Below are 22,738 nucleotides of genomic sequence, written 5' to 3' on the forward strand. Positions count from 1 at the left end.
TAAAAACGTTGGAATCAACGTTACTAGAACCAGTCTAGTAACGTTGGTCAGAACAGCTGCAATTTTTTTGCTGTTCTGACCAACGTTACTAGACTAGTTCTAGTAACGTTGGTTCTGACCATTATAGAGAAGAGTTGGTCCGGTGGCGCCATGGGTGGCGCGGCCGCGCTGCTCTGCAGCTCGACAACGACTTCAGCAAAATCTCTCTTTTTCGCTTTTAGATGGCGCTACCATCTGCTAGTCTGCGAAATGGTCATTGGGATTAATCAGGGTTTGAAGCGGAGGCGGATTCCTCAACTACTATTCATCCACGAACGTGACAATGTTTTGGTTCCATTTTTGTTTTTCAACATCATCTGAACTGTTCTCTGCATTTCTTTTTCTGTTGTTTTGTTGCCAGGCGCTTGGGCGTTTTATCGATCACCTCGGAGTTTGTACTCACCACAAGCGTCGCGACAATCTGCTAGCCTTCGCATTTCAGCCTAATCGGAGGTTTAAATAAATGGACGTTCTGAGAAGTATCGCAACTGGCATAGCTTTGGTCCGAGTCCGCGTGCAGTTGGTTCGCTTGTTGTAGTGACGTCAAGGCACAATAATTGTCACGTGACTGGTCCAGTCGCCCTGCACAAGAAAGCTCCATCGCTTCATGCTGCCACCGCAGTGGCGTGCATTTGTTTACGTTTCGTGTGGAGCCCGCAGTCATCGGCGTTACTGGGAGATCCACCTCAACTGTGCATAAAATCAAAGAAGTTCACTTTTGGTAAGTAAAGAAGAGCCGTTGAGTACAGCTACGGATCTGGCGGAAAATTGAGAGCAAAGGCGCTATATATGTGAGAACTGGGAAGGTTGATTTACGATCAAGCAGAAATGCTCAAACGGCCGTCACTTCTGCTGGGCGCCACTGACACAGAGCAGGTATTTTTTAAGCAATCCGTATTAGGCACTTTCGGAGTAGTGTCAGGAAAGGCGACGTATCGCTGAGGCGCGACGTCTTGCGCCTCGAGCGGACGGGCTTCCCTGCGGAGTGCTTTCCTATGAAATTACTGATCCATTGATGTCCTGGAACTCGAGAACAGCAAGAATATTGACCTTTTTCTTGCTCAGCGTAGCGCTTACCGATATGGTGGCACTCTTCGTTCTAGTAATCACGAAGAGAATTGTGACAAATGCATATTACACGAAACGAAACCTCGGAGAGGCTTCCCCACATAGCAATATCGACCGCAACATGGCGGCTCCAGCAAGAATACCAGCAGCAAGAATTCAGCATTGGTAGAGTGAAGTCTTGCGATGGGGTAGCGTGCACGCTCATGAGTAATGTAATCACGAAAGCAACAGCACGCTAACCGAAAAAAAGTAAAACACTAATTATGCACGTAACTGCAGTTTCAAAATTCTGCGATACGCAATGGGAAAAAGCTGTGTGGGGTAGCAACCTTAACGAGCGCATGCGTCCACCTGTTGAGCGGCTGTCAAGTAAAGCCGAACGTGGTGCTAACCTCACCTACCGTACTTCGTGCCCAAATGTATAGATTTAATTTTTTACTTGATTTGAGCGTAGCTTCAGTGGTCCGAATGAGCCACAGCCGTGGTGGAAATAAAGTTGGAAAAAGGGAGCGACTCCGTGAGCGAGCTTCCCTGCATCAGAGACGTCCCTAAACGATGCAGAAGAGTTTGGGATAGCTCTGTCAGTGCGCGCAAGTTCCAAACGCCCGCGCCTGTTCAACGCGCCTTCGTATGAGTGGTGGCCAGTGCGCGTCGCCAATAGTTCAGAATACAAATACAAATTTTAGAAAGAGAGGACATAAATATTTATTTAAAAAAAAAGTACTTTCAGAAATTACCCACGAGCAAAACGGCTTATTTGGCATGATCCTCTAGTAACATATAGAGCACAGATTCAGAAAGATATTGAAATGACACAGTATAATACTGTCAAACTATGCCCATTTATCTATTACAAACAACACTGTTCTACATATACAGTTCAAACCCGATCTAACGGAACCCGATTTTACGAAATTCCCGATCTAACGAACAAATTTTGATTCCCCGCCGAGCACCCATAGGGTGTAATGTTCTTACCAACCTGAAATAACGAAACAAAACAATCTTGACCACCAAATGGGATCTTACGAAATTTTTTTGTGAACATTTGAGTGAAAGTAAAAAAAATGGTGATTTCTAACTTATTTTGAACACAGCGTCTTGCACCTTGTTGGCAGCATGCCAGCAGTAACAGCTATACGTCCTAGTCACAGCCCTAGATTTGTTTTGAAGGGGTTGGACACTGTGTGCTGCACAGAACACTGGACTCAGCAGTTGGCGGCGCTTCCCGCCTTGGCTTCGAATCCGTTCTACCAGATGGCACTTTCACACACAAGCGATACAAGTGACTGGGACCGCCTTTGCGGAGTTTTGTGCATGCAGGCACGGGTTTGGAAAATACGATGCAGTTGTAGCTTTTGGGTGTCGCTACGTTACAATTTTAAGATTTTGAAGGGCCGAAAAATATTGTTCTCGATTTTACGAATTTCCCAATTTAACGAAACTGTTCACAGCTCACATCATGTTTAAATTAAATCAGGTTTTAACTGTATGTTGAGAAATTTCTCTTAACACACTGAGATTTATTCGTACAAAACAGATAAGTGCCGTGTTGAGTTCAGACAGGCTAGTTGATCGTCAGAAGAATTCATGCTGGTCTTTTCAAATGACACAACATTCAGTACATACATGGCGAAAATGTGATACAATAAGTTCAGCAAGATAACATAAAAGGGATTACCAGCAGTTGCTTACTGCAAACCTTTGTTGTAACAAATTTGATTAACCTGAAGCATCATTTTGTTCAAAGTTTTGCTGAGGTCCCAGTTGTGAGGTGTGTGTTGTATATTGGATTGCTTGAAGTGCTGGAGCTGCAAACATTGCTTGGCATAAAGAGCAAAATGGTGAAACCATAAAGGCCTGTATGGAATGCAACATTGAAACATTGCTTAGCATAAAGAGCAAAATGGTGAAACCATAAAGGCCTGTATGGAATGCAACATTGAAACATTGCTTAGCATAAAGAGCAAAATGGTGAAACCATAAAGGCCTGTATGGAATGCAACATTGAAACATTGCTTAGCATAAAGAGCAAAATGGTGAAACCATAAAGGCCTGTATGGAATGCAACATTGAAACATTGCTTAGCATAAAGAGCAAAATGGTGAAACCATAAAGGCCTGTATGGAATGCAACATTGAAACATTGCTTAGCATAAAGAGCAAAATGGTGAAACCATAAAGGCCTGTATGGAATGCAACATTGAAACATTGCTTAGCATAAAGAGCAAAATGGTGAAACCATAAAGGCCTGTATGGAATGCAACATTGAAACATTGCTTAGCATAAAGAGCAAAATGGTGAAACCATAAAGGCCTGTATGGAATGCAACATTGAAACATTGCTTAGCATAAAGAGCAAAATGGTGAAACCATAAAGGCCTGTATGGAATGCAACATTGAAACATTGCTTAGCATAAAGAGCAAAATGGTGAAACCATAAAGGCCTGTATGGAATGCAACATTGAAACGTTGCTTAGCATAAAGAGCAAAATGGTGAAACCACAAAGGCCTGTATGGAATGCAACATTGAATTTTTTCATATCCTCTTTTGGTCTTTCCCACTTTCACTTGAGAAAGAGGGATAGAGAAAAAAAGTGCCCTAAATGTTATGCTGCTGTGCCATGCCAGTTTCCTTAGACTTTACTGCTTTTACTGCATGGTGTCGAAAGGGAGGAGCTGGAAGTGACAAGAAACGTTGAAATTCTGAAACCACCTGCTCAGATATGTCAGCTTGGCAGAGGCATCACTGAGGTCAGCGGCCATCCCCTGATGTGGTGGCCAGTGGTGTCGTCTCCCTCTGTTCCCCCTTCAAGCCCTGCTTTAATGTGGAGCTTGCACTGTACCATGTGCCAGCAAATTAAATAAAGCATAACGTAATATACCAGGTGTCCCAGCTAAATGTAACCAAGCTTTTAAAAAACACGGGATGTCCTAGCCGTCTGAAACCAAAGGAGGGTTGTTTAGAGTCGCCTGACCTAGTCTGAAGTATTTTTTTCATTCTTCAAGGCTGACTAATTAGTTAAGCTTAATTAACTAACTTTTTAATTATTGACTTGAGGAACAAAGTCAATGGAAAAGTTGTAGATCGCTTTGAGAAACAGCTTACTAAGACATTTGCAGCAAAGTAATATTTACGTAAAGTAGTTTTTTTACCTGCCTTTGGCCATAACCCGCACAATAAGAAAAAGCTTCCACATGACAACTGTGTCACTTCAACGTCCCAAGACACGCCTTAAGAATAAAATCCATTTTTTCTGAAGTCCTCTCCTCGATAAGACTTTGGGTGCACATTGGGGCAGAGAAGTGAGCGAACAGCTGGTCACGTGACAACTTTGTTTTAAGGCCAATAAATGAAGCTACGTAAATCGTAACTTGACGAAAACAGCACTACTAGCGGTTTTTCGAGGCGATCTAAAACATTTTCATTGACATTTTCTTCCTGAAGTTAATAATTAAAAAGTCTGATTTAATTATCTAACTTTTTAATTATTAACTTCAGGAAGAAAATGTCAATACTGAACTAATTAATTAACTTTGAAGAGCGAAAAAATACTGAAGACTAGGCCACGCGACTATTAACAACCCTGAGTTGGTTTCACTGGACTAGGACACTTCGCCTTTTTTAAAAGTTTGGTTACATTTAGCTGGGACACCCGGTATATGTGTGCGGGTGCATGTATGTGTGTGTGTGTACATGCATGTTTATGTGTGTGTGCGTGCATGTGTGTGTGCATGCATGTTTATTTTTTCAAGAAGCAGAAATACAAACTTTTAATATTTTTTTATTAAAAGAGCACTAAACAAGAAATAAACTCGGTAAACGTTTCGTGACATGGATGGATGTTTTTATTGGCCCTGCAATTCAACATTAATATGGGTGGGGGGGAAAAATGGTGAGAAATGGAAATGTCTGATCACGAAAAAATGTGTGTATCAAGAAGTATGTGTTAGAGTATGTAGTATGATCGTGGAAAAATGGTGAAAAATGGTGAGAAATGCAAATGTGTGATCACGGAAAAATGCGTGTATCAAGAAGTATGTGCTAGAGTATGTAGTATGTGTTAGAAGGAAGACGAAGACGTTGTTGAGCCTACTGTCACCTCAGCTCTGGTTATTCACCTAATTTTGCCTATTTTACCCAGATTTATTTGAATATTCGAGGACGGCTGCATCTGCAAGGCGGTACAGTCCCTACGGAAAGGGTACGGCTGCTCCGGCGCCAGCGCTAAAGGGACCCGCCAATCTAAGAAGGCTGGCTCGGAAGAGGTGGCCATGGCTTCCGAGGCCGTGGAGCAACCAGAACATGGAGACGACCACCCGTCCAGTGAGACCTCTTCGCTCAGTGGGGATGAGTCAACGATCGGGGACGGTGACAAGTCCGTGGCCAATATGGATGACGTGGACAATGAGGGCTTCACGTTGGTGAGTCACCACTAGCACCGAACGGTCGGGATCCCGGTAGTGGTTGAGCCCACAGAGAAAGGGGTTGATTTAAGAGAGAGGAATCCCATCTTGCTTTTTGCGGCCGTTCAATCACTGCTGCGTTCAGCTCCGATTCGTAGTCGGGTCACCATGCAAGGGGCTCTTCAGCTGGATGTTTCAACGGAAGAGCAGGTTAACAGGCTCCTGCAGTGCTCTCAGATTGATGGCATCAAGGTTAAAGTGCGGTTGCCCCATTGCTACATGAAGAACACCTGTGTTGTTAAGGGTGTACCAAAGTGGTATTCAGAAAGTGACCTACTTGATTACTTGTGACCACAAGGTGTTCTGCACGTGAAACGACTTGTGCATCGTGTGGAGTCTCAAAAAAAGGAATGGGCTGCGAAACCTACCAACTCTATTGGGCTGAAATTCGCTCCCAACTCAGAGCGCCCTGAAAATATTGATCTGGGATTCACAAAACACGCAGTTGCCGATTTCACTGCGGCTCCTCCACGGTTTTTTAGATGCCAACGGTTTGGGCATGTGGACAAAGTTTGCACAAAGGATCAATGCTGTAAGCGGTGTGGTGGCGACCACGACTTTAAAGCCTGCAAGGCCGATTTTGCTTGTGCCAATTGCGGTGGTGACCATCTAGCGAGTTTTGGAGGCTGCCCCTTCCGTGTGAGCGCTCTGCATCGTCCAATATCCTTTATTGCTGGTCCTAAACCCCAACCAACTCAGAAGCCTGTGCCAGGACTTGACGAGTTCCCAGTGTTGGAGTCTTAGGTTGTTGCATCACCCAACAATGTCCCTAAGAGACCTGAGTCCAGCAAGACGCCAGCGTCCATTGCGTGCGAGTCATTTGTTCGTCCTCCAGCAAAAAGTGTCCCTGTTCCTGAGCGACCAGATCACAGCCAGGCTCGACGGCAAGGGGGACTGTCATATGCACAAGTGACGAGAAAACCCGCTACTGCGCCCAAGAGTATGTCCCCGTCGGCATCTTTTGTTGAAGTTGCGAGTGCGTTGTGCAAAATAAGGAGCTCAAGAATCAAGGTGTGTCTGACCTCCTTCATATTTTGTTTGGGGCCCTGCGTTCACATGTTCCAGCGATGCCACCTGGTAACCTGAAGAGTTTCCTAGAGCTGGTGCTTTCTTTTGAGTCCATGATTATCACCTTCGTAGCAAACTTCCTTTCGATCTAATATGGATGGTGTTCAACCTCATGGATCTAATACCCAAAGAAAAGTGCCGTTTATACTGCAATGGAACTGCGCTGGGATATTAAGTCGGTTATTTGAACTGAAACTGTTCTTGAAAAAGACTTGTGTTCCGGTATTGGCCCTGTCGCAAGCTGGCCTGCCAAGCGGGAGACGTTTGACTGGATATGTCGCCCATAAAAACTGCAGCATAAAGTCATTCCCCGCAGGAAGTGCCACGCTTTACATTAGAAGGGACATTCCACATGTTTCTTGAAGCAATGCCAATCTTTGCACGGATGACATCGAGGTAGCGGCTCTGAGAATACATCTCAGCTTTCGAACCCTGTCTATTGCATCTGTGTATGTGTCCCCGCGGAAGAAGGTTGCATTATATTTGTTTCTACAACAGCTCTGCGACCGCTGCCCAATACCTCGAATCATCTGCGGTGATTTCAACGCCCATCATGCTGTCTGGGGTGACATGAACACGGATTCCCGTGGATGCCAACTTGTAGACGTCATTGACAGTTTGGACCTGTGTGTTGCCAATGACGGAAGCCCCACTTTTTTCCGGCCTCCAACCTCAGCGACAGCTATAGACCTGACTTCGCATTCACCTTACGTCCGCATGAGGTGGTCAACAGCGCCTGACCGCATGGGAAGTGATCATTATCTGATTTTTGTGTTCGCGCCTGACTTTCGTATGCGCGGTCCTAAAATCAGCCATGTGGTCAACTGGGACAAGTACAAAGAGCACCTGGAACGTGTTTCTGGTGATGTTATTGACAAAATGATTTCGAGTAAGACGGCAGCAACTACGGCGGTCAAGTTACCTGATCATTTTCCGGCCCCGGATTTAAAACTCAAGAACCTTTCCGCAGCAAGAAGAAGGGCGGAGTGACAACTCTTGTGGAAGAAAGACGACAGGGACTTGAAGACGACCTTCAGCAGGCTGAATTCTGCCATTCGACGGCACACGAGCAAGCTCTACAGGTCACAATGGGCCTCATTCTGTGCTGTGTTTTCACCGATGACGAGAATATGGTGAGTTATTGGCAGCCTTGCTGGAGAATCTCGCCCTTGGAAGCATTTTGAAGCTCTTGCAATGCGCAAGGAAAAACCTATTGCGTACTTAGCAGAGGAATTTGCAGACGCACTTGTACGTGCAAATTCTGGAATGGATGTATATACACCACCTGCTTCCTCCAGGTTTATCATGGGCGTCCCGTTCACGCTTAGGGAGCTTCAGACTGCGCTCAGTGGCCTGCAGCGCCGGTGTGGACCAGGTCCCGACGGTATCACCAACCAAATGCTACATAATCTGCCCTTGGACCTCATGAAGGAGCTTTTAAACTTCATCAATCGAGTTTGGGAGACTGGCGATGTTCCTCCGTCATGGAAGGTGGCATATGTAGTTCCAGTTCTGAAGCCTGGCAAAGACGTGACGGACCTTGCTTCGTATCGCCCTGTGTCATTGACCTCCTGTGTAGCTAAGTTGATGGAGAAGCTGGCAAATGAATGCTTATTATGGTGGCTTGAGGACAGCAAAGCACTGCCATCATGTATGACAGGATTCCGCCGAGGTCTTAGTGCCCAAGATAGCGTCTTAGACTTGGTGAATCACACTGAACACCAGAGAGCTTTCGGCCTTTCCACCTTAGCCAGACTTCTTGACGTTGCAAAAGCTTATGACAACGTGCTTCAGAGCTCAATTCTGAACACTTTGCAAGGCATGGGCATACAGGGCCACGTGTTAAGATTCATTTCCTCGTTTATCAGCGATCGTGCGGTTCGTGTACGGTTAGGGAGTACCATAAGCTCCGAAAGGGTTCTATCACAAGGTGTGCCTCAAGGAAGTGTTCTTTCCCCCACGCTCTTTAAAGTCGTGATGGCTGGCCTTCCCGATTCATTGAAAAAGAATTGCAGGCAAGTGCGTATGTCAATATAAGCTGACGACATTTCTATTTGGATTACTGGCTATCAACACAAGCGATTAGCCCTGATAGCTCAACACGCCCTACTTTTGGTGCAAGCTTACCTTCAAGGTGTGGGATTGTCTCTATCAGTGGAAAAATCTGGCTTTATTCTGTTTCCAGGTGTAGGAAGGCGTCAAGTGCGGTTACGGATAGACCTTGGTCACTCTTGCATTCGTCAATGAAATCACATGCGTTTTCTGGGCGTCATTATTGACTCCCGTCTACAGTGGCGAAAAGCTGCCTACGCGATTATCTCTTCACTATCTTCGCATCTCAATGTGATCCGTAGAATTGCTAGTGAGCAATAGGGAAACCATCCTTCTATGGTTCATCTTCGTGAAGCGCTGTGGTCAGTCGCATAATGTATCAATTACCTTTAATTTCCCCCTCGGCCTCTCAGCTTGAACGTCTCGAAGTTTTCCATAGAAAGGGCCTAAGAAGAGCCATTGGAGTTCTTCAGGCGGCTTTGAGCAAGGAAGTACTTCTTGAGTCACTATCAAAACCGCTTAACCCTGTCGCTTCACAGAGACTACTACTGCATCTTGGCCACTTAGGATAGACGGTAGCTGGGCAATCCCTTCACTAGTGGCTCTGCAAGAGATATGAGTCGAAGGCCTACTTGGCACTTAATACTCTTAGTTCTTTAGACCTTAATGTTCCAAGGCAGAGAAAACGGTTGAAACCACAGTGGTCTTTTCCGACCCTCGACTGTAAGGTCACAATTCCCCATGTGAGCACAAAGCGCAGCTCTCCTTTGGCAGCAATTCGTTTCTTTGTACTTGAACATTTGGAAAAAGAGTATGACCGCCATCTTCAAATTTTCACGAATGGTTCTGTGGACAAGGTCAAACAAGCTAGCACAGAGGCTTTTTACATTCCTTCTTTTGCCTGTAAGTGGTCTGTACGCATTTCTGCTGTCGTATCCTACACAATGGCCGAAATTGTTGCTATTGAGGCGGCTTTACGGAAGTTAGGGTCTTGTCCGGCTCAACCTCTTGTCATCTTAACTGACTCAAAATCTGCCCTTCAGAGGTTAGAGCATGGGTTCCCGACTGACACCTCCTTTATAAGCTCTCTAAGCTTGGTAGAGAATCTGTACAACAGAGGCTTTACTCTATACTTAAAATGGGTGCCCTCTCGCGTAGGAGTCAGAGGCAATGAGGTGGCAGATAGTGTCGCCCATAAAGCTCTGTCACGAAATTCATCAAAACAAGTCCCTCCAGATGCGAAACGTTTCTTCAGAAAATAGGTGCTCGATTATTTCAGTACCCTGTGGAGTGCGCCCCACAAGCCATGTGTGACCAATGGTCTGAGAAGATTCCAGGCCACTCTACTGCATCGAATTCGAATGGGCTCTGCTCGTACTCCTGCCTGAATGCATAAGACGGGCATGGCATTGTCTCCGCTATGTTCTACATGCGGTGTGTGCGGGGATATAGAACATTATATTATGTACTGCCCAGAGTACAACGCGGAAAGGTCTGTGATGTTGGCTTCCTTCAAGAGGACAGGAGCCCTTCACAGTACAGTTCAGGGCATTCTCTACCCGAGTGGAAATCAGACATGCAGAAGAGGAGTTGACGCCTTCTTTTAACATTCCTGCAGGACACTGATCTTGACTCTAAGTGGTGACAGCAGGGACGGTCTATGGTCTTGTGTGATTTAATGTGTGCGTAGATGGTGCCTTCTGGAGTGATCTATGTTATTCTGTGAGTGAATGTGTGCATGGATGGTGTCTCTGCAATGGACTATGTTCTACTGTGACTGAATATGTGTATAGATGGTGTCTTCTGGAGTGGATAATGTTCTGCTATGAGTGAATGTGTGCACAGATAGTGACTGTGGGAGTGGCCTACATTCTATTATAAGCGACTGTGTGCATAGCGGGGCAGATCTGACCAGTTTTAGGACATTATTAACATATAAGTGACAATACGGTGGAGCAATCGCCGCCAGAATAAGCAAGGCTAATTCCACCTGTAGCTTAAAACAACTCAACTCAACTCAACCCTGCCCTGCTTGCAAATTGTGTGAGAGAGAGGAACAGGTATCTTCCCTCAGCCCCCTGCAACATTTCGAACATGAGAACCCAAGTGAAAAGTGTCATCACAGTCTTCTCCTCTGCACCTCATCTCAGCGTTGCACCCTGATGTGGTGTACACATGCTGGCAATGCCTCCACCACACCAGTTTTTTTTGTTGCACCAAATGACACTAAGACAAACGTGATGACTAAAGCACACTGAGCAAGATGTCAAAGTGAAAAATGGGTGGGAATGGGTAACACAGTCTGCGTGAAAGAGGTGGGCTCAAGCACCCTTTTGTGACATTAGGAAAGGCACTGCACCACAAGATGTTCGGTAGGAACACCTGTCAGATACCGTTCACAATGCTTCTTGAAACCTGGTAAATTTGCCATTGCATTAAGGGAGCATTCATGCTTTGCGTCTGCCTGAGTGGAGCCGCAGACCAGGACAAATTTTTCTTCAACTACGAAGATTTTGAGAAAGCTGCCTAGTTTTGTCTTTTGGTCACATGGCTGTGCACAGGTGAGGGCTTCTCTGACCAAAGTCTCCCCCACCTTGGGGAGCTGCTCCAAATATATAGGACTGGTGCCTCCACAGTGTTGACAACAAGCATGGATTCGCTTCACAGTACAGCTAGACTTTGTTTTGCAATTTACTTATTTCTTTATTCTGTGTTTCACTGACATAGTGACTTATAGTTCTTGCTAATTTAAATTAAAGATGTATTTGTAATGCATATAGAAGAAATTGAAATGGGCAGCATTATAAAGATGTACAAACAAGAAGTGATCGGCTGCACTGAAAATTTTACAAATAGTCTCTTTCAATTCTGCCATTCATGCTCATCAACAAGGGTAAGACAATCAGCGAAGTCTGTCTGGACATAATTGGTTTAGGTTACTGAAACGAAATGTTTTACAACTGGTGACGAAGCCAAGTAGCTCAGCCCTAGGAATCTGATCTGAGCACAGTTAGAGATGAGATGGGGGGGGGGGGGGAGCCAACCACCTGTGAAAAAATGTTGAGAGTGGGATCACCCCCTTGCCCTTCCCCTGTCACTGAGTATTTTATGTGCTTGTACAGCGCACATATCACATATCATGGTACATTCAGCGTAATGGCAAAGATGCTTTAGAGCCTGTCCGCTGTTATCAGTATATCACGTGCAGTGAAGTCCTCTTGCCTTCAGATGACTTTTCGCCAAAAAGAGCCTGCTGCATATGGGGAACGAATGGGTGCTCAAAGCAGTTACAAATGGAAGTGCATATCTAAATGGTTCAAGGACAGTTGTCTTATTGTTTGAGTGAAGTGTTGGCAGCAAGTGTTGGCAGCAACTTCATGGCAGCAAATAAGACCATCATTTTCATTCAATAAGAGTGACACGTGCAGATAATAAGGCTTGTTGAGAACAGTGTTTGATTATACTACTGTTTGCTTTCCAGGATATCATGGCACCAGGACAAAACATGCTGCGGTCGCACGCTGCCAACTTGAAGAACCTGTGTCCCCAGTTGCCAAGGACATCCAAACTTGTGCACATGCTTTGTCCAACCATTGCCAGCTCCAACGACTGCAGTGCTGTGTTCGCTATATTTTGCTCAGGCACCGATAGTGGTTGTTCAGATGCGTGCCAGATATTCAAGCACCTGCCTCTCTGCAACAGGCTTCTCCGCTTCATCAACCTGGAGCTCGTGGAAGCCAGTCCGTGGAGCCTAGCTTTCGTCTGTCATGAGTTCCCCATGGATTTGGCGAGCAAGAGCAAGAATTTCATTCGTGCGGCCATCTTGTTCCACTGGCTGCTCTCGAAGCACCAGTGCATTGATTCAGTGACCATAGAATGCAACACATTCGAGCAGTACCCTCAGCTCTTCTCTGACGCCATGCGACGGAGCACGTCCCTCAAAACGGTCCGGTTGGCCACAAACGACGATGAACTCTGCACAAAAAGCGACCTCGTTGCGGCCATTTGTGAAACCAGACAGCTGGAGGAACTCGAGTGTGATGTTAAGCTCGTGGACAATAGCAGGAAGCTTGAGGCTAGCTTTGCGGACTTTGTGAGGAACTCAATTTCACTCAGCAAGCTGAAGCTGCCTCACAGCGACCTGTTCGGCAGTGCCAAAATGGTGATCCAGTCCCTGGAGGACAATTTGAGTATCGCAAAGCTACACATCACGGCTGCCTACCTGCAGCCAGACAGCGGGTCCACCTTCTCCAAGTTTCTCGCAAACAACTCTGTGCTGAGAGAGCTGACAGTGTCGGGTAGACCCAGCGAAGAATCACATGACATGAGGACACTGTGCAAGGGCCTGGCCAGGAACCGTACGCTTCGCAAGCTTGTCTTGAAGAAGTACACATTTAACTTGGCTGATGCAACCGCATTCTCTGACCTGCTTGCTGTGAACACAGCGCTCCAGGAGATCGATGTGCTGACTTGTAAATGGACGTTCCTTTCACATGTCTGCAACAACGAGCAGCCTGCAAGTGAGACAGCGAACAGTACCGAGGCGAAGAAGTGGGGTCAGTGGTGGCGTGTAGAACCATTTGCTAGAGCTCTTAGGAAAAGTTCTTCTATTAGGAGGCTTCAACTCGGGCAGAACCACTTCAGTGATGATGAACTGAGCAGACTCTTCACAGCGGCGAAGGAAAGCCACTCACTTCGTGAGCTCTGTTTCTGCCACATTGAAATGGACCTTTGCAGTTTTCTGAGATGTTGTTTTGACGCTGGCATCATGGACAAAATTATTGTGTACAATAGCCTCTCCAAGCCGATATGCTTTGCTCAAACTTTGAAATTGTTCAAATATTTGATGCCTATCAGACAGCATTGGTTTGACACAACTAGCTCTGTGCACCTACGAGATGTCTGTGACACACTGACTTCATACGACACCATCACTGCAGTTGGCTTCAACCTCGATCTGACAAAGCAGGAGGCCATAGACGTAGAGTGTACTAAATCTCTCGCTGGATACTTGGCGACAACAGACACTCTCAAAGACCTCAAGCTGACCATTAAAGGCCAGAACGCATGCTCTCGCTGCATTATTGAAGGCCTCTCAATGAATAAATCTCTCGGGCAACTCGCCATGGAAAGTTGGAGCCCACATAACAATGACTTGACCACCTTCTGCAGATGGCTTCAGCAGAGCCATACACTGCACAGCCTTTTCTGCACCTTCATCTTCACCGAGACAGCCGGTTTGTTCCTGTTGGAGCTAGCAAAGCGCCTGCGTGAAAACTACACGCTGACTGTGCTTGATGGCGACCAGTTTGATGAGGACCCAGATCGGTGGCTGGCAGTCAAGAGTCTGCTTCGGCGAAACACATCGCTCATCAACCGTGCTGCACATTTCGTTCTCGGCTCAACGATGAAGCGCTGTACCGTTGCGTTTGAGCTCGTCTCATGGCACCCACTCGTTCTGACCAAGGTGCGGGAGCTGGCGCCAGTGAGTGGAGAACTGGCGCAGTTGAAGCTTGAGAAGAGCAAGAGGCGTTTGTTGATGGACTTCTGGCAGTTGGCGGGTGTTGTGAAAGAGCACCTCTGCTGCCACGAGAGTGCGGACGGCAGTATCCAGATAGACGAGCTGGGAATCGATGCCTGGATGGCCATCCGAAAGTTCCTAAGTGTGGGTGATGTCCTTGACAGTGAACCAGAAACGCACAGAAAGGCACGCAAGAGAACTGTTTGTGAGTAGGGCTCTGTGAGGTCTTGCTTTGCCACGTTGCTGCGATGACTGAACTGCGTTTCTTTCCCTCCAGAAAATGTTTGTGTCATGTGATCGCGACAGAGCAATGCAGGTGGCAGCAAACTGTGTGCGTTAAAGGTGATGTGTTGCAGACATGTGCTGGTTAGCTTGAGGCACGAGAACAAAGCTTTGAAATTCCAGTTTACTGGTGTCAAGCTGAGCCTGTGGGGTTTTACTGTGCTGTTCTCTTAGTGCCAGCAGTGGTTTTCAAACGTATAGCTTTGAAGAGATTGGTGCCTGTGTGGATTCATTCATTGCCAAACAGAAGACAGCTTGTAGTGTGACATAAATATTCTTTGATGGGAACAGCTTTAGCCATATCAATGATGACAGTGTGGCTGCTCTGTCAAAGGCCCACATGATGTGCTGGTCCATATGCGAGGCATCGTTTTTTCATGCCAAATGCACATTATCTAGTCCATTGTTCTTTGTTCATTGTGCTTTGTTTTTAAACTTGTGCAAATGCTATCAGAGCTCTTTAATTTCACCACTTGCAAAACTTCCCATAGGGTCCATGTATCAAAAAACAGTGGTCCAAATCGGCCAATATTCTGTGTTTTTACTGATTGCACACACAACCGTGGTCAATAACTTTACTGTATTCATGCTGCAAACTTCGAATTTGTTGATAAATGCCCAGAGGCCTGCCAATAAAGTGAAAGAAACAGAAAATCTATAGATACTAAAGTCCAACGTATAAATTAAGAGGTAATTAAAGAATCAAACAAAGGAATGCTTTTCAGAAGATAATGGTGACCTAAGACAATAGCTTTTATTTGCCACTGCTAGGTGGTGCCACCATCTATAAGCACCGAAAATATCGCGACTGGGACTAGTCACTTTTTTGAAGTGAAGTTATCAAAGAGCTCTGATTTCCATGGCTATTAAAGTGCATGCTGACTGTTGCTGCTGAGACATCAGAATGCAGACAGAGGCAAGTAATGCAGTGAACAGGATGGAACTGCCGTGTGCCCAGAGCAAGACATTGCTGGATAGTCTCTCACACCAGTTTTTTTTAAAATCTTTTTGCCAGTTTCTTTTATGAATCGTCGTAAACGTTTACCAACCTTTCAACAGGTGCAACCAAGTGTGTAATGTGACCTTGAAAGTGACAGAACCAGCTACCTCGACTTAGATACGTACTGCCAGCAAAAAACAGTGGGAGAGACAATTCTACAAGTTTGCAGTGATTGAGCAAACTCTGCTGCCGCAGTGTTGCAACTGAGCTTTGAATTGCATCTGTTAAAATGTGCATGTTGTTGTGCATAGCTCTGTACGTGCATAATTCCCAGTGAGTCAACTGAGACCTTACGGGAGATATAGGGCATTTTTCCTCCTTGCTTGAACCAAATTTGCATTAAAAAGAAACTGGGCTCAGCTCACAATGACTGCAATTTCTGCGGTGTATAACACATCTTTAAAGCGAGCCATCTGTGATGATCTGTGGACTCAAAGCGAGTTCAGTCAGATGCTGGGCTATGCTGCGACCGAAATGGCTCACAATGGCTCGAAATGGCTTGTGCATCTGTCCTGCTCGTTTTTAAAAATGAGCAGGCAATACTGTCTTGTCTTCGATTTGCTAGCTCGCAAGCTGATGCCCTTGTTCTTTAGTCAAGTTTTGCTTATTCATATATATTCTTATTTTGCACAAGGCTGGTGAATATATTCACAGCCTATAACTTTGCGATGTTAACTTTGTCAATAAGCTTCTACACATCCCATAAAAGATTTCAAATGCAGCACAAGCTCTGATGAAATGTTGCCGACAACGCATGAAATTCAGGTCAGTTTTGCATAGGAAGTCCAAATTTGAAAGCACTTAAAATGTAGCCGGGAAAGATGCCAGTTGAGACCAAGCTTGGAAGGTTCTCACCTTGTTGCATTGGAACCGTCACTGTATTCAACAGAGTGTGTCCTAAATGAATTTCAGAGATAAGTCGGCAACACTGATGGCTGTGCTGATCTAGGTAGTGAACAAACTCTCCAGCCGTGTCCTAAGTTAAAATTTAGCTTGTCTGAGATAAAGCAGCTTCTTTCCAAAATATCTGAAATAGACGTTCACATCTCAGACACTGTGTTGCTTGACCCATTCACAAGAAATTAGATACTAAAAATTTGATGGGTGGAACTCGGCCAGCTGCGTGCTTGGCCAAGCCTAATTGCCTGCATGAACAATTGCATAGTTTGACAAGGGCAGTGTTTTATCGTATTTGCCAATGGTCTTACTAGAAATGTAGCAGCTAAAACTATGCTAAGGGCTGTGAGGTAGGCTAGTTGGTTGAATTGCATAGCTTTAAAGGGACAGTGAGGAGAGCACTATTAATATTTTTTTTATAGCAAAATCCGATAGTTCGGCATGTCATGGCTTTGTTGCCACTTGGCCGGCAGCGAAAGATGCATTTATTTCTAAGAAATTTGGATTCGAAGTTGAAAAGTTTTTCCCGCCGCTCTGATTCAAACTTGGGATTCTCCTATGACGACACAGGACTAAGTGACGTAAAACATAACGTGAACATGACGTAACGCAGACTCCGTGATTTCTGATGCCCAGCAGTGCGGCCTAGCAGCAGCCGAAACAAAAGCTACCGCCGGCCACACGTTGAAGGCATCTATCGGCTATTGCGGCCGTCGCTACAGTCGCTTTGCTTACGTTTGCACTGGCGTTTTGCCAGTGTTACAATGGATCTCGTTCTCGAAGTTGTCAACGAAGTTCTCGCAAATAGACACCTTTAGCCTGCCTACGGGCCGGTGAGCAGGCGCTGATTGGTCCCGATGCCTCAGGCGTGCGCGTAGCTGCCGGGCACGTGGCGCCATCTGGCGACGTCAAGGAGATTTGTGCATGCATTGGCTGCGCCTCAGTGATTTACGGCTTCTCGGGTCCTAGAGTTGCTAGAACCATTGGTTCTAGCAACACTGCTTTGTCCTATGACGTCATCACGCTTGTACTTGCGAGTTTGGCCTGTGGCGGCGATACCTGTATTTTGGTTCTTGCTCTTTTCTACGTTACAAGAGCTTTGTTGTCAGTATGAGTGGCGTTTCTGTAATCAGGAGCTGGTATTCTGCCGATACAAGCCAACTTCAATTTCTCCTCAGTGTCCCTTTAACAGTACTAAGACAACAGACGAACAGAAAAAAACAACTAAGACAACAGAGAGAGATAAAGAGGAAGAGCAAAGGCAGCGATGTTAAGCAGAAGGGTGTTCCGGTTGGCTACCCTGCACTGGGGAGGAGGGGACTGAGAAGGGAAATGAAGAAGGGGCGAGGAGCGCGATCACAATTTGTCACGCAAGCCAATCATGCTCAGGTAGACGAGCAGAAAAAGACAATGCGCTGACTTCCAACTTGGCTTCACTTTGGACATTACGTGCATAAACTTCATGAGGATGGGCAAACAATACTTATAGGCATATAAAAAAACTGAAACACAAAGCCAATGCATGACACAGAGCTTCAACTTCACGTTGCTGATGTCTTCAAGTATGATTGCTCTTTCCCACATTAGCATTATCTCAAGAAAGGAAACGACCAGGTCATGGGAAAAGCTGGGAAAGCTTGTACAAATGCAGAACTATGTGATTCCTGTGTCAATGCACCTTTGATGATGCTATCCAAGAAAGAGCAAGTGTACTTGAAGGCATCGACGATGGGCAGTTGAAACTCTGCAGTGGTTTTGTGTTTTTCTTTTTCCTGAGCACTTTAGGGCCTGTTAGTAGGGGTGTGCAAATAAGCGCTTTCTCAAAACCGAATCAAATATAAATAGGCTACCTTTGCTTCCAAATCAAATACGAACGGTGTAGTTAAAAACTGAATCAAATATGGACCGAATAGTGAAACGGCCGAATCAAATACGGATCAAATGTTTGCGTGATTGTTTGCTGCTTGTGCAAATATTCATACAAAACCAATATTCATGCGAAACAATAAAGCACTAGTGGCAGCAATAAAGCTCTAGCTGTCGAAAGACGCCTCACCGATTTAGGCTAATGGGCGCACGAGATGAAGTCAGACTATTGACTCTATAACCGCCATGCCGTACGTTTAGGAAAATTACCATTTGCTATTGATGACAGTGAACAAACCAGCACTGCACTTGTTGATCAGAGGGACAGGAGTTCGAGCCATGGCCTCCATAATTGGGCATAAAGGCAGGGTTTGCTAGGTGGCTGAACACTCTTACGCGCCCACCAATCTTGAAGGCCATATGTACGAGTATTATGAATGTAACCGCTTGAATTGACCCCGTTGCAGTGCTGAACCCTCCATCCAGCACTGACCGATTGCAGCAGCATGCTTTGCGGTCTCCGAGTAGGCACTGTTTTTGAAACAGTCGGCGAAAAAAATTTTGGTGCGCTGCATTGAAATTTTCGTCAGCTGTTCGAAAACTTTAGAATGAATTCGACTTGTTTCGAGTAATTTTGAGCACGCACTGTTTGATTTGTTCAGTGAATCAAAGAGAAGGATATTCGATTCGCTATTCAAAAATTTTAAATGTTCGCACACCCCTACTTGCTAGCCATTCCTTGCACATCTTCATGAAGTTTATGTGTGTAATGTTTAAATTAAAGTGCAGTTGGCCGTCAGTGGCTTGTCTGACAGTTTGTCAATTTCACTGGCTCTAGTGCTGCAAATGCTACGCAAGGCACTGCTCTGTGCTTTGTGTGTTAGCATCTTGGCATTTCTGCCTAACCTTTAAAGTAGTATTCACCTATAGAAATACCTTAGCATTTTCTCTCTTAGAGCCATTGAGAGTGCATTAAATTATATGGCAGAAATCTTGTTTTCACGATGGTTCAGAGTGTTGCAGGAAGACATCTGCCAAGTTTTTTCTCATGTAGCAGAAGTATACAGCAGGTGGTATTGAATGTGCACTGTTATCAGTTATGGCATGCTTGGAAGAGAATGGAATGTGCACAGTATGGAATTAATATAGGGCACAAAAATAATATGTGCAAGGTATCCACCACAGAATACCAATAGCAGTGGTAGACAGCAGTTAAAATTGAGGCTATCTGACATTGCCTTATGTATCAATTGCTTTGCCCTGCCATGTGCAATTTGGGCAGCTAAACAGGCATTCCTTGTTTGAGTGTGGCCCTGAACATCTTGGCGCCCTACCAGTTGGAAAGAACCTTGAATGTTGTTGATAATGTTTGTGTGTGTGTTATGAAAGAAAAGTGAGCTCTTCTCTGCTCTTTAGGGTTCAGTGTCTACAGCAAGTTCCATGAAAGTAATGGAGTGTCCATTTTAAGTGCAGAGTAATCTCCACAGCTTTCCGCATCTGATATGTCACACGCGTAGAAGCAGAGGGTAAAAATACACTTAATGATTTATAACTGTGGTAAAATAGACCCATATTGACTAATTTATACCCCCTTATTACAGAGTATGAACTGAGCACCATTAAAAAATTCACAAAAAATGTATTTTCATTTCATATTTGCATAATTTAGCACGAGAAATTTGTTTAACCCTGGCTTGCATTGACAAAGATGCACTAACAAAGTTTGTGAATCAGATGGGCACCAGAACTATGAGGATTACACAATAGAAAGTGCAGCATGTTGAGTCATATGGTTGGCACCGTTAGTCAATGCCAACTGAATATCCTGCCATGGATATCCAGCACTTCCATGTTTGGTTTCACTTTAAGTGCGAAAGCACATCTAGCCATACTCCCCTGGTTCCAGCGATGTGCATCCTTGGGAACCCTCTGAGGAGAAAGCCTTTGAGCAAGGCTCACTGGGTCATTGGACACCTCAATCACGTTGTGAGTAGATGGTGGTGTCCAAATACAAATTGAGGCACTTGAGTGCCTTTCCTGTTGTCAAAACTAGGGGAAGGTTTAGACTCCGTTGGTTTTGACGAAAGGGAAGGCGCATAACTGGCTCCCTGGGTCAGTGGACACCTCAATCGTGCTTTGAGCTACATGGGGGTACTGACAGAGAAATGTGCGCTGCATGCGCTGTCATTGACAATGTTGTGGCCAAAACACGCGGCACTGGAGCAATAGGACGCTGGCGTTCATTGGCATTGGTGTTGACAACATTGTAGACTTCGACTCCGTTCACTTTGAGGAAAGAAAAGGCACATAACTGGCTCCCTGGGTCAGTGAACACCTCAGTCGTGCTTTGAGGTATGGTGTCCACTGGCAAAAGACCGTGCTTTCGCAAAATATTTCGTGCTTATCAGTGTTAAACCACTAGTCATTTTTTTTTTTTTTCAATGTTTCGCCATGCAACTTACAGTGCATAAAGTGCCAATATGTGGCAGCATTCTTTGTTGCTGATGAAAGACTTCACAACATACAGGTGCCCACAAAAGTTTTCGGAACACGAAAATTGCAACAAAACCGAATTATTGAGCAGCCTAAGCATGCAGTCATAAAGTGAAGTATGTGCTTTGTAGTTCCCAGCGTGACCTGCACAATGCATCCTTCAGTACCTGGTTGTGCTTCTAGTCAGCGAGGAAATTGAGGCTTTTAGTGATTTCAGCATTCCGAAAACTTTCGTGGGCACCTGTATACCAGAACGACTTGGAAAACTTGGCTTGCTCTGCATGTCGCTTATTCCCTTGGCATCATGCTGCGATGTTTCACAGCACGCTGTTGTGGTACATTTTATGTATATTTTGAAGCCTATACCTTGGCCATAAGAGACACCAGAGTGAGAACTTTCTGTCCATCTGTGGTTCTTGAATATGCACCAAAATTTGTGTATAAGCATTTTTACGTTTTGTCTCCATCAAGAGTGTGGCTGCTCCAGCAAGAAATCAAACTTGTAATCTCTTGAGGAAGCTGTAACTAATTGGTATGACTGTTCGTTACTGACCTGTGCTAGTCTGTTGTCATGTCCCTGCACTGCCCCTGCAAGCAGCAACCACCCCTGGCAATGACAGTGTTGTATTTCATGTTCAAAATGAAAAAAGAGCACTGCTAAAGAAGCTGACGCGCACAAAAGACGAGAGGAAATGCAAGCACTGAATCTTGACTGCAAGAGAGGTTGTGATGAGAGCATGTAAGATACCTAACACACACACAAAATGAAACCATGTTCAAGAATGGTGCACTCCACTGACTAGCATGATGCACTGTACAAAGTCATCCTGGCATATTAAAACTGCTGTACGAGTCTCCCACTTGAGCACTTTTTTTTATGCGTGTGTGCGTGTGAAGGGGGAGCGTGGTGTGTGTGTGAGCCCCGATAGTCGGTAGATGTGTAAATGCTGTAGCCAAATTAAACAGCTAACTGGAACTTCCAAAAACACAGTTCGTACTAATTCAAATTAAATTGCTTCCAGTTGGCTTCTAAATGATTTCAAAGGAATGGTCTTCAGATACTGCAGCCGAAATGCCAAATGCAAAGTTTATGGGTGTAGAATAGTTTGTACTAACAATTGTTTTCTGGTCATAATCTGTAGCAAATACTGTTTGTATTTATGTTTGGCATCAAATGCTATTCCAGGTCACAAAAGTTAGAAGAAGCCTGAGGTAACCAGTCTACTGAAGTGACTTTTCCAGAACAGGCGAAAAATTGCTGCTAACAAGTTTAAGTTACACCTGTTCAGATTAAGAAACTGCCACAGCTAATGGCCATTTTTCTAGAAAGGCAGCTTTTCTGGAAAGAAATGTACACAGCTTGATATTTCACGATTATTACTTTGGCTGTGAAAACTGGGAAAGGCTGTTTTGTTCTTTCAAAAACAAGCTCTAGTTATAGTAAGTCAAAGTATAAATGTTCCTTTAAAAAATCCTAACTCAATTCTCCTTACAGTGTTGACCACTTGTCAAGTTGGAAATGCTAATGACTTCACAAATCAGGCAAACTGCATGTATGGAATCGCACGTTTTGCTCACTTTGATCACACGTTTATTTCTCATAGATCCCATCGTCGGGGAAATAAGTTTATGCATGTATGCATGTTCACATATAGGCCGCATTGTATAGTTGTATTTATAAAAAGCATGCTGCAGCTAACTTGTACCAAGATTTTTTAATTGCAATGATTTTCAAGAAATAGAGCCAAATGAATGAGTGAGCCATCTTTAAAAAAATGGAGCTGGCATGAAATGAATCTTGTTTTATAAAATGTGTGGCAGCATCTAGCACTTTTGCCACATGCTTAATTAACTAACTGGGCCACATTATTTAGCAAATTTTTTTGGCTTTTGCTTACAGTGCTGACGTGTCAGTAAGAAAGTTGTGTATGGAGGTCGTGTGGGTTTAGTTCCCACTGGTGGCATATGTGGTTACTTTCTCTTCTAC

At 44.9% G+C, this 22,738-nt stretch overlaps 1 protein-coding gene across 2 annotated transcripts; it reads left to right on the forward strand.

Annotated features, from left to right (window-relative positions):
- The first annotated feature begins 515 nt into the window (after positions 1–515).
- Positions 516–21,611, forward strand: LOC149370130 (uncharacterized). 2 transcript variants are annotated; one of them, XM_089560260.1, is made up of 3 exons: positions 517–760; positions 5,251–5,530; positions 12,174–21,611. In XM_089560260.1, exons 2-3 carry the CDS (start codon positions 5,381–5,383, stop codon positions 14,424–14,426), a joined length of 2,403 nt encoding a protein of 800 aa, XP_089416386.1. In that variant the 5' UTR covers positions 517–760; positions 5,251–5,380; the 3' UTR covers positions 14,427–21,611. The 2 variants fall into 2 exon arrangements, with proteins under 2 accessions (XP_089416392.1, XP_089416386.1); XM_089560266.1 differs by lacking the exon at positions 5,251–5,530 and having other exon boundaries at positions 516–760.
- Positions 21,612–22,738: the final 1,127 nt, after the last annotated feature.

This window comes from Amblyomma mixtum, chromosome 1, assembly GCF_055824585.1.
Source record: "Amblyomma mixtum isolate Tamu chromosome 1, ASM5582458v1, whole genome shotgun sequence".
NCBI classification, from domain to species: Eukaryota; Metazoa; Arthropoda; class Arachnida; order Ixodida; family Ixodidae; genus Amblyomma; species Amblyomma mixtum.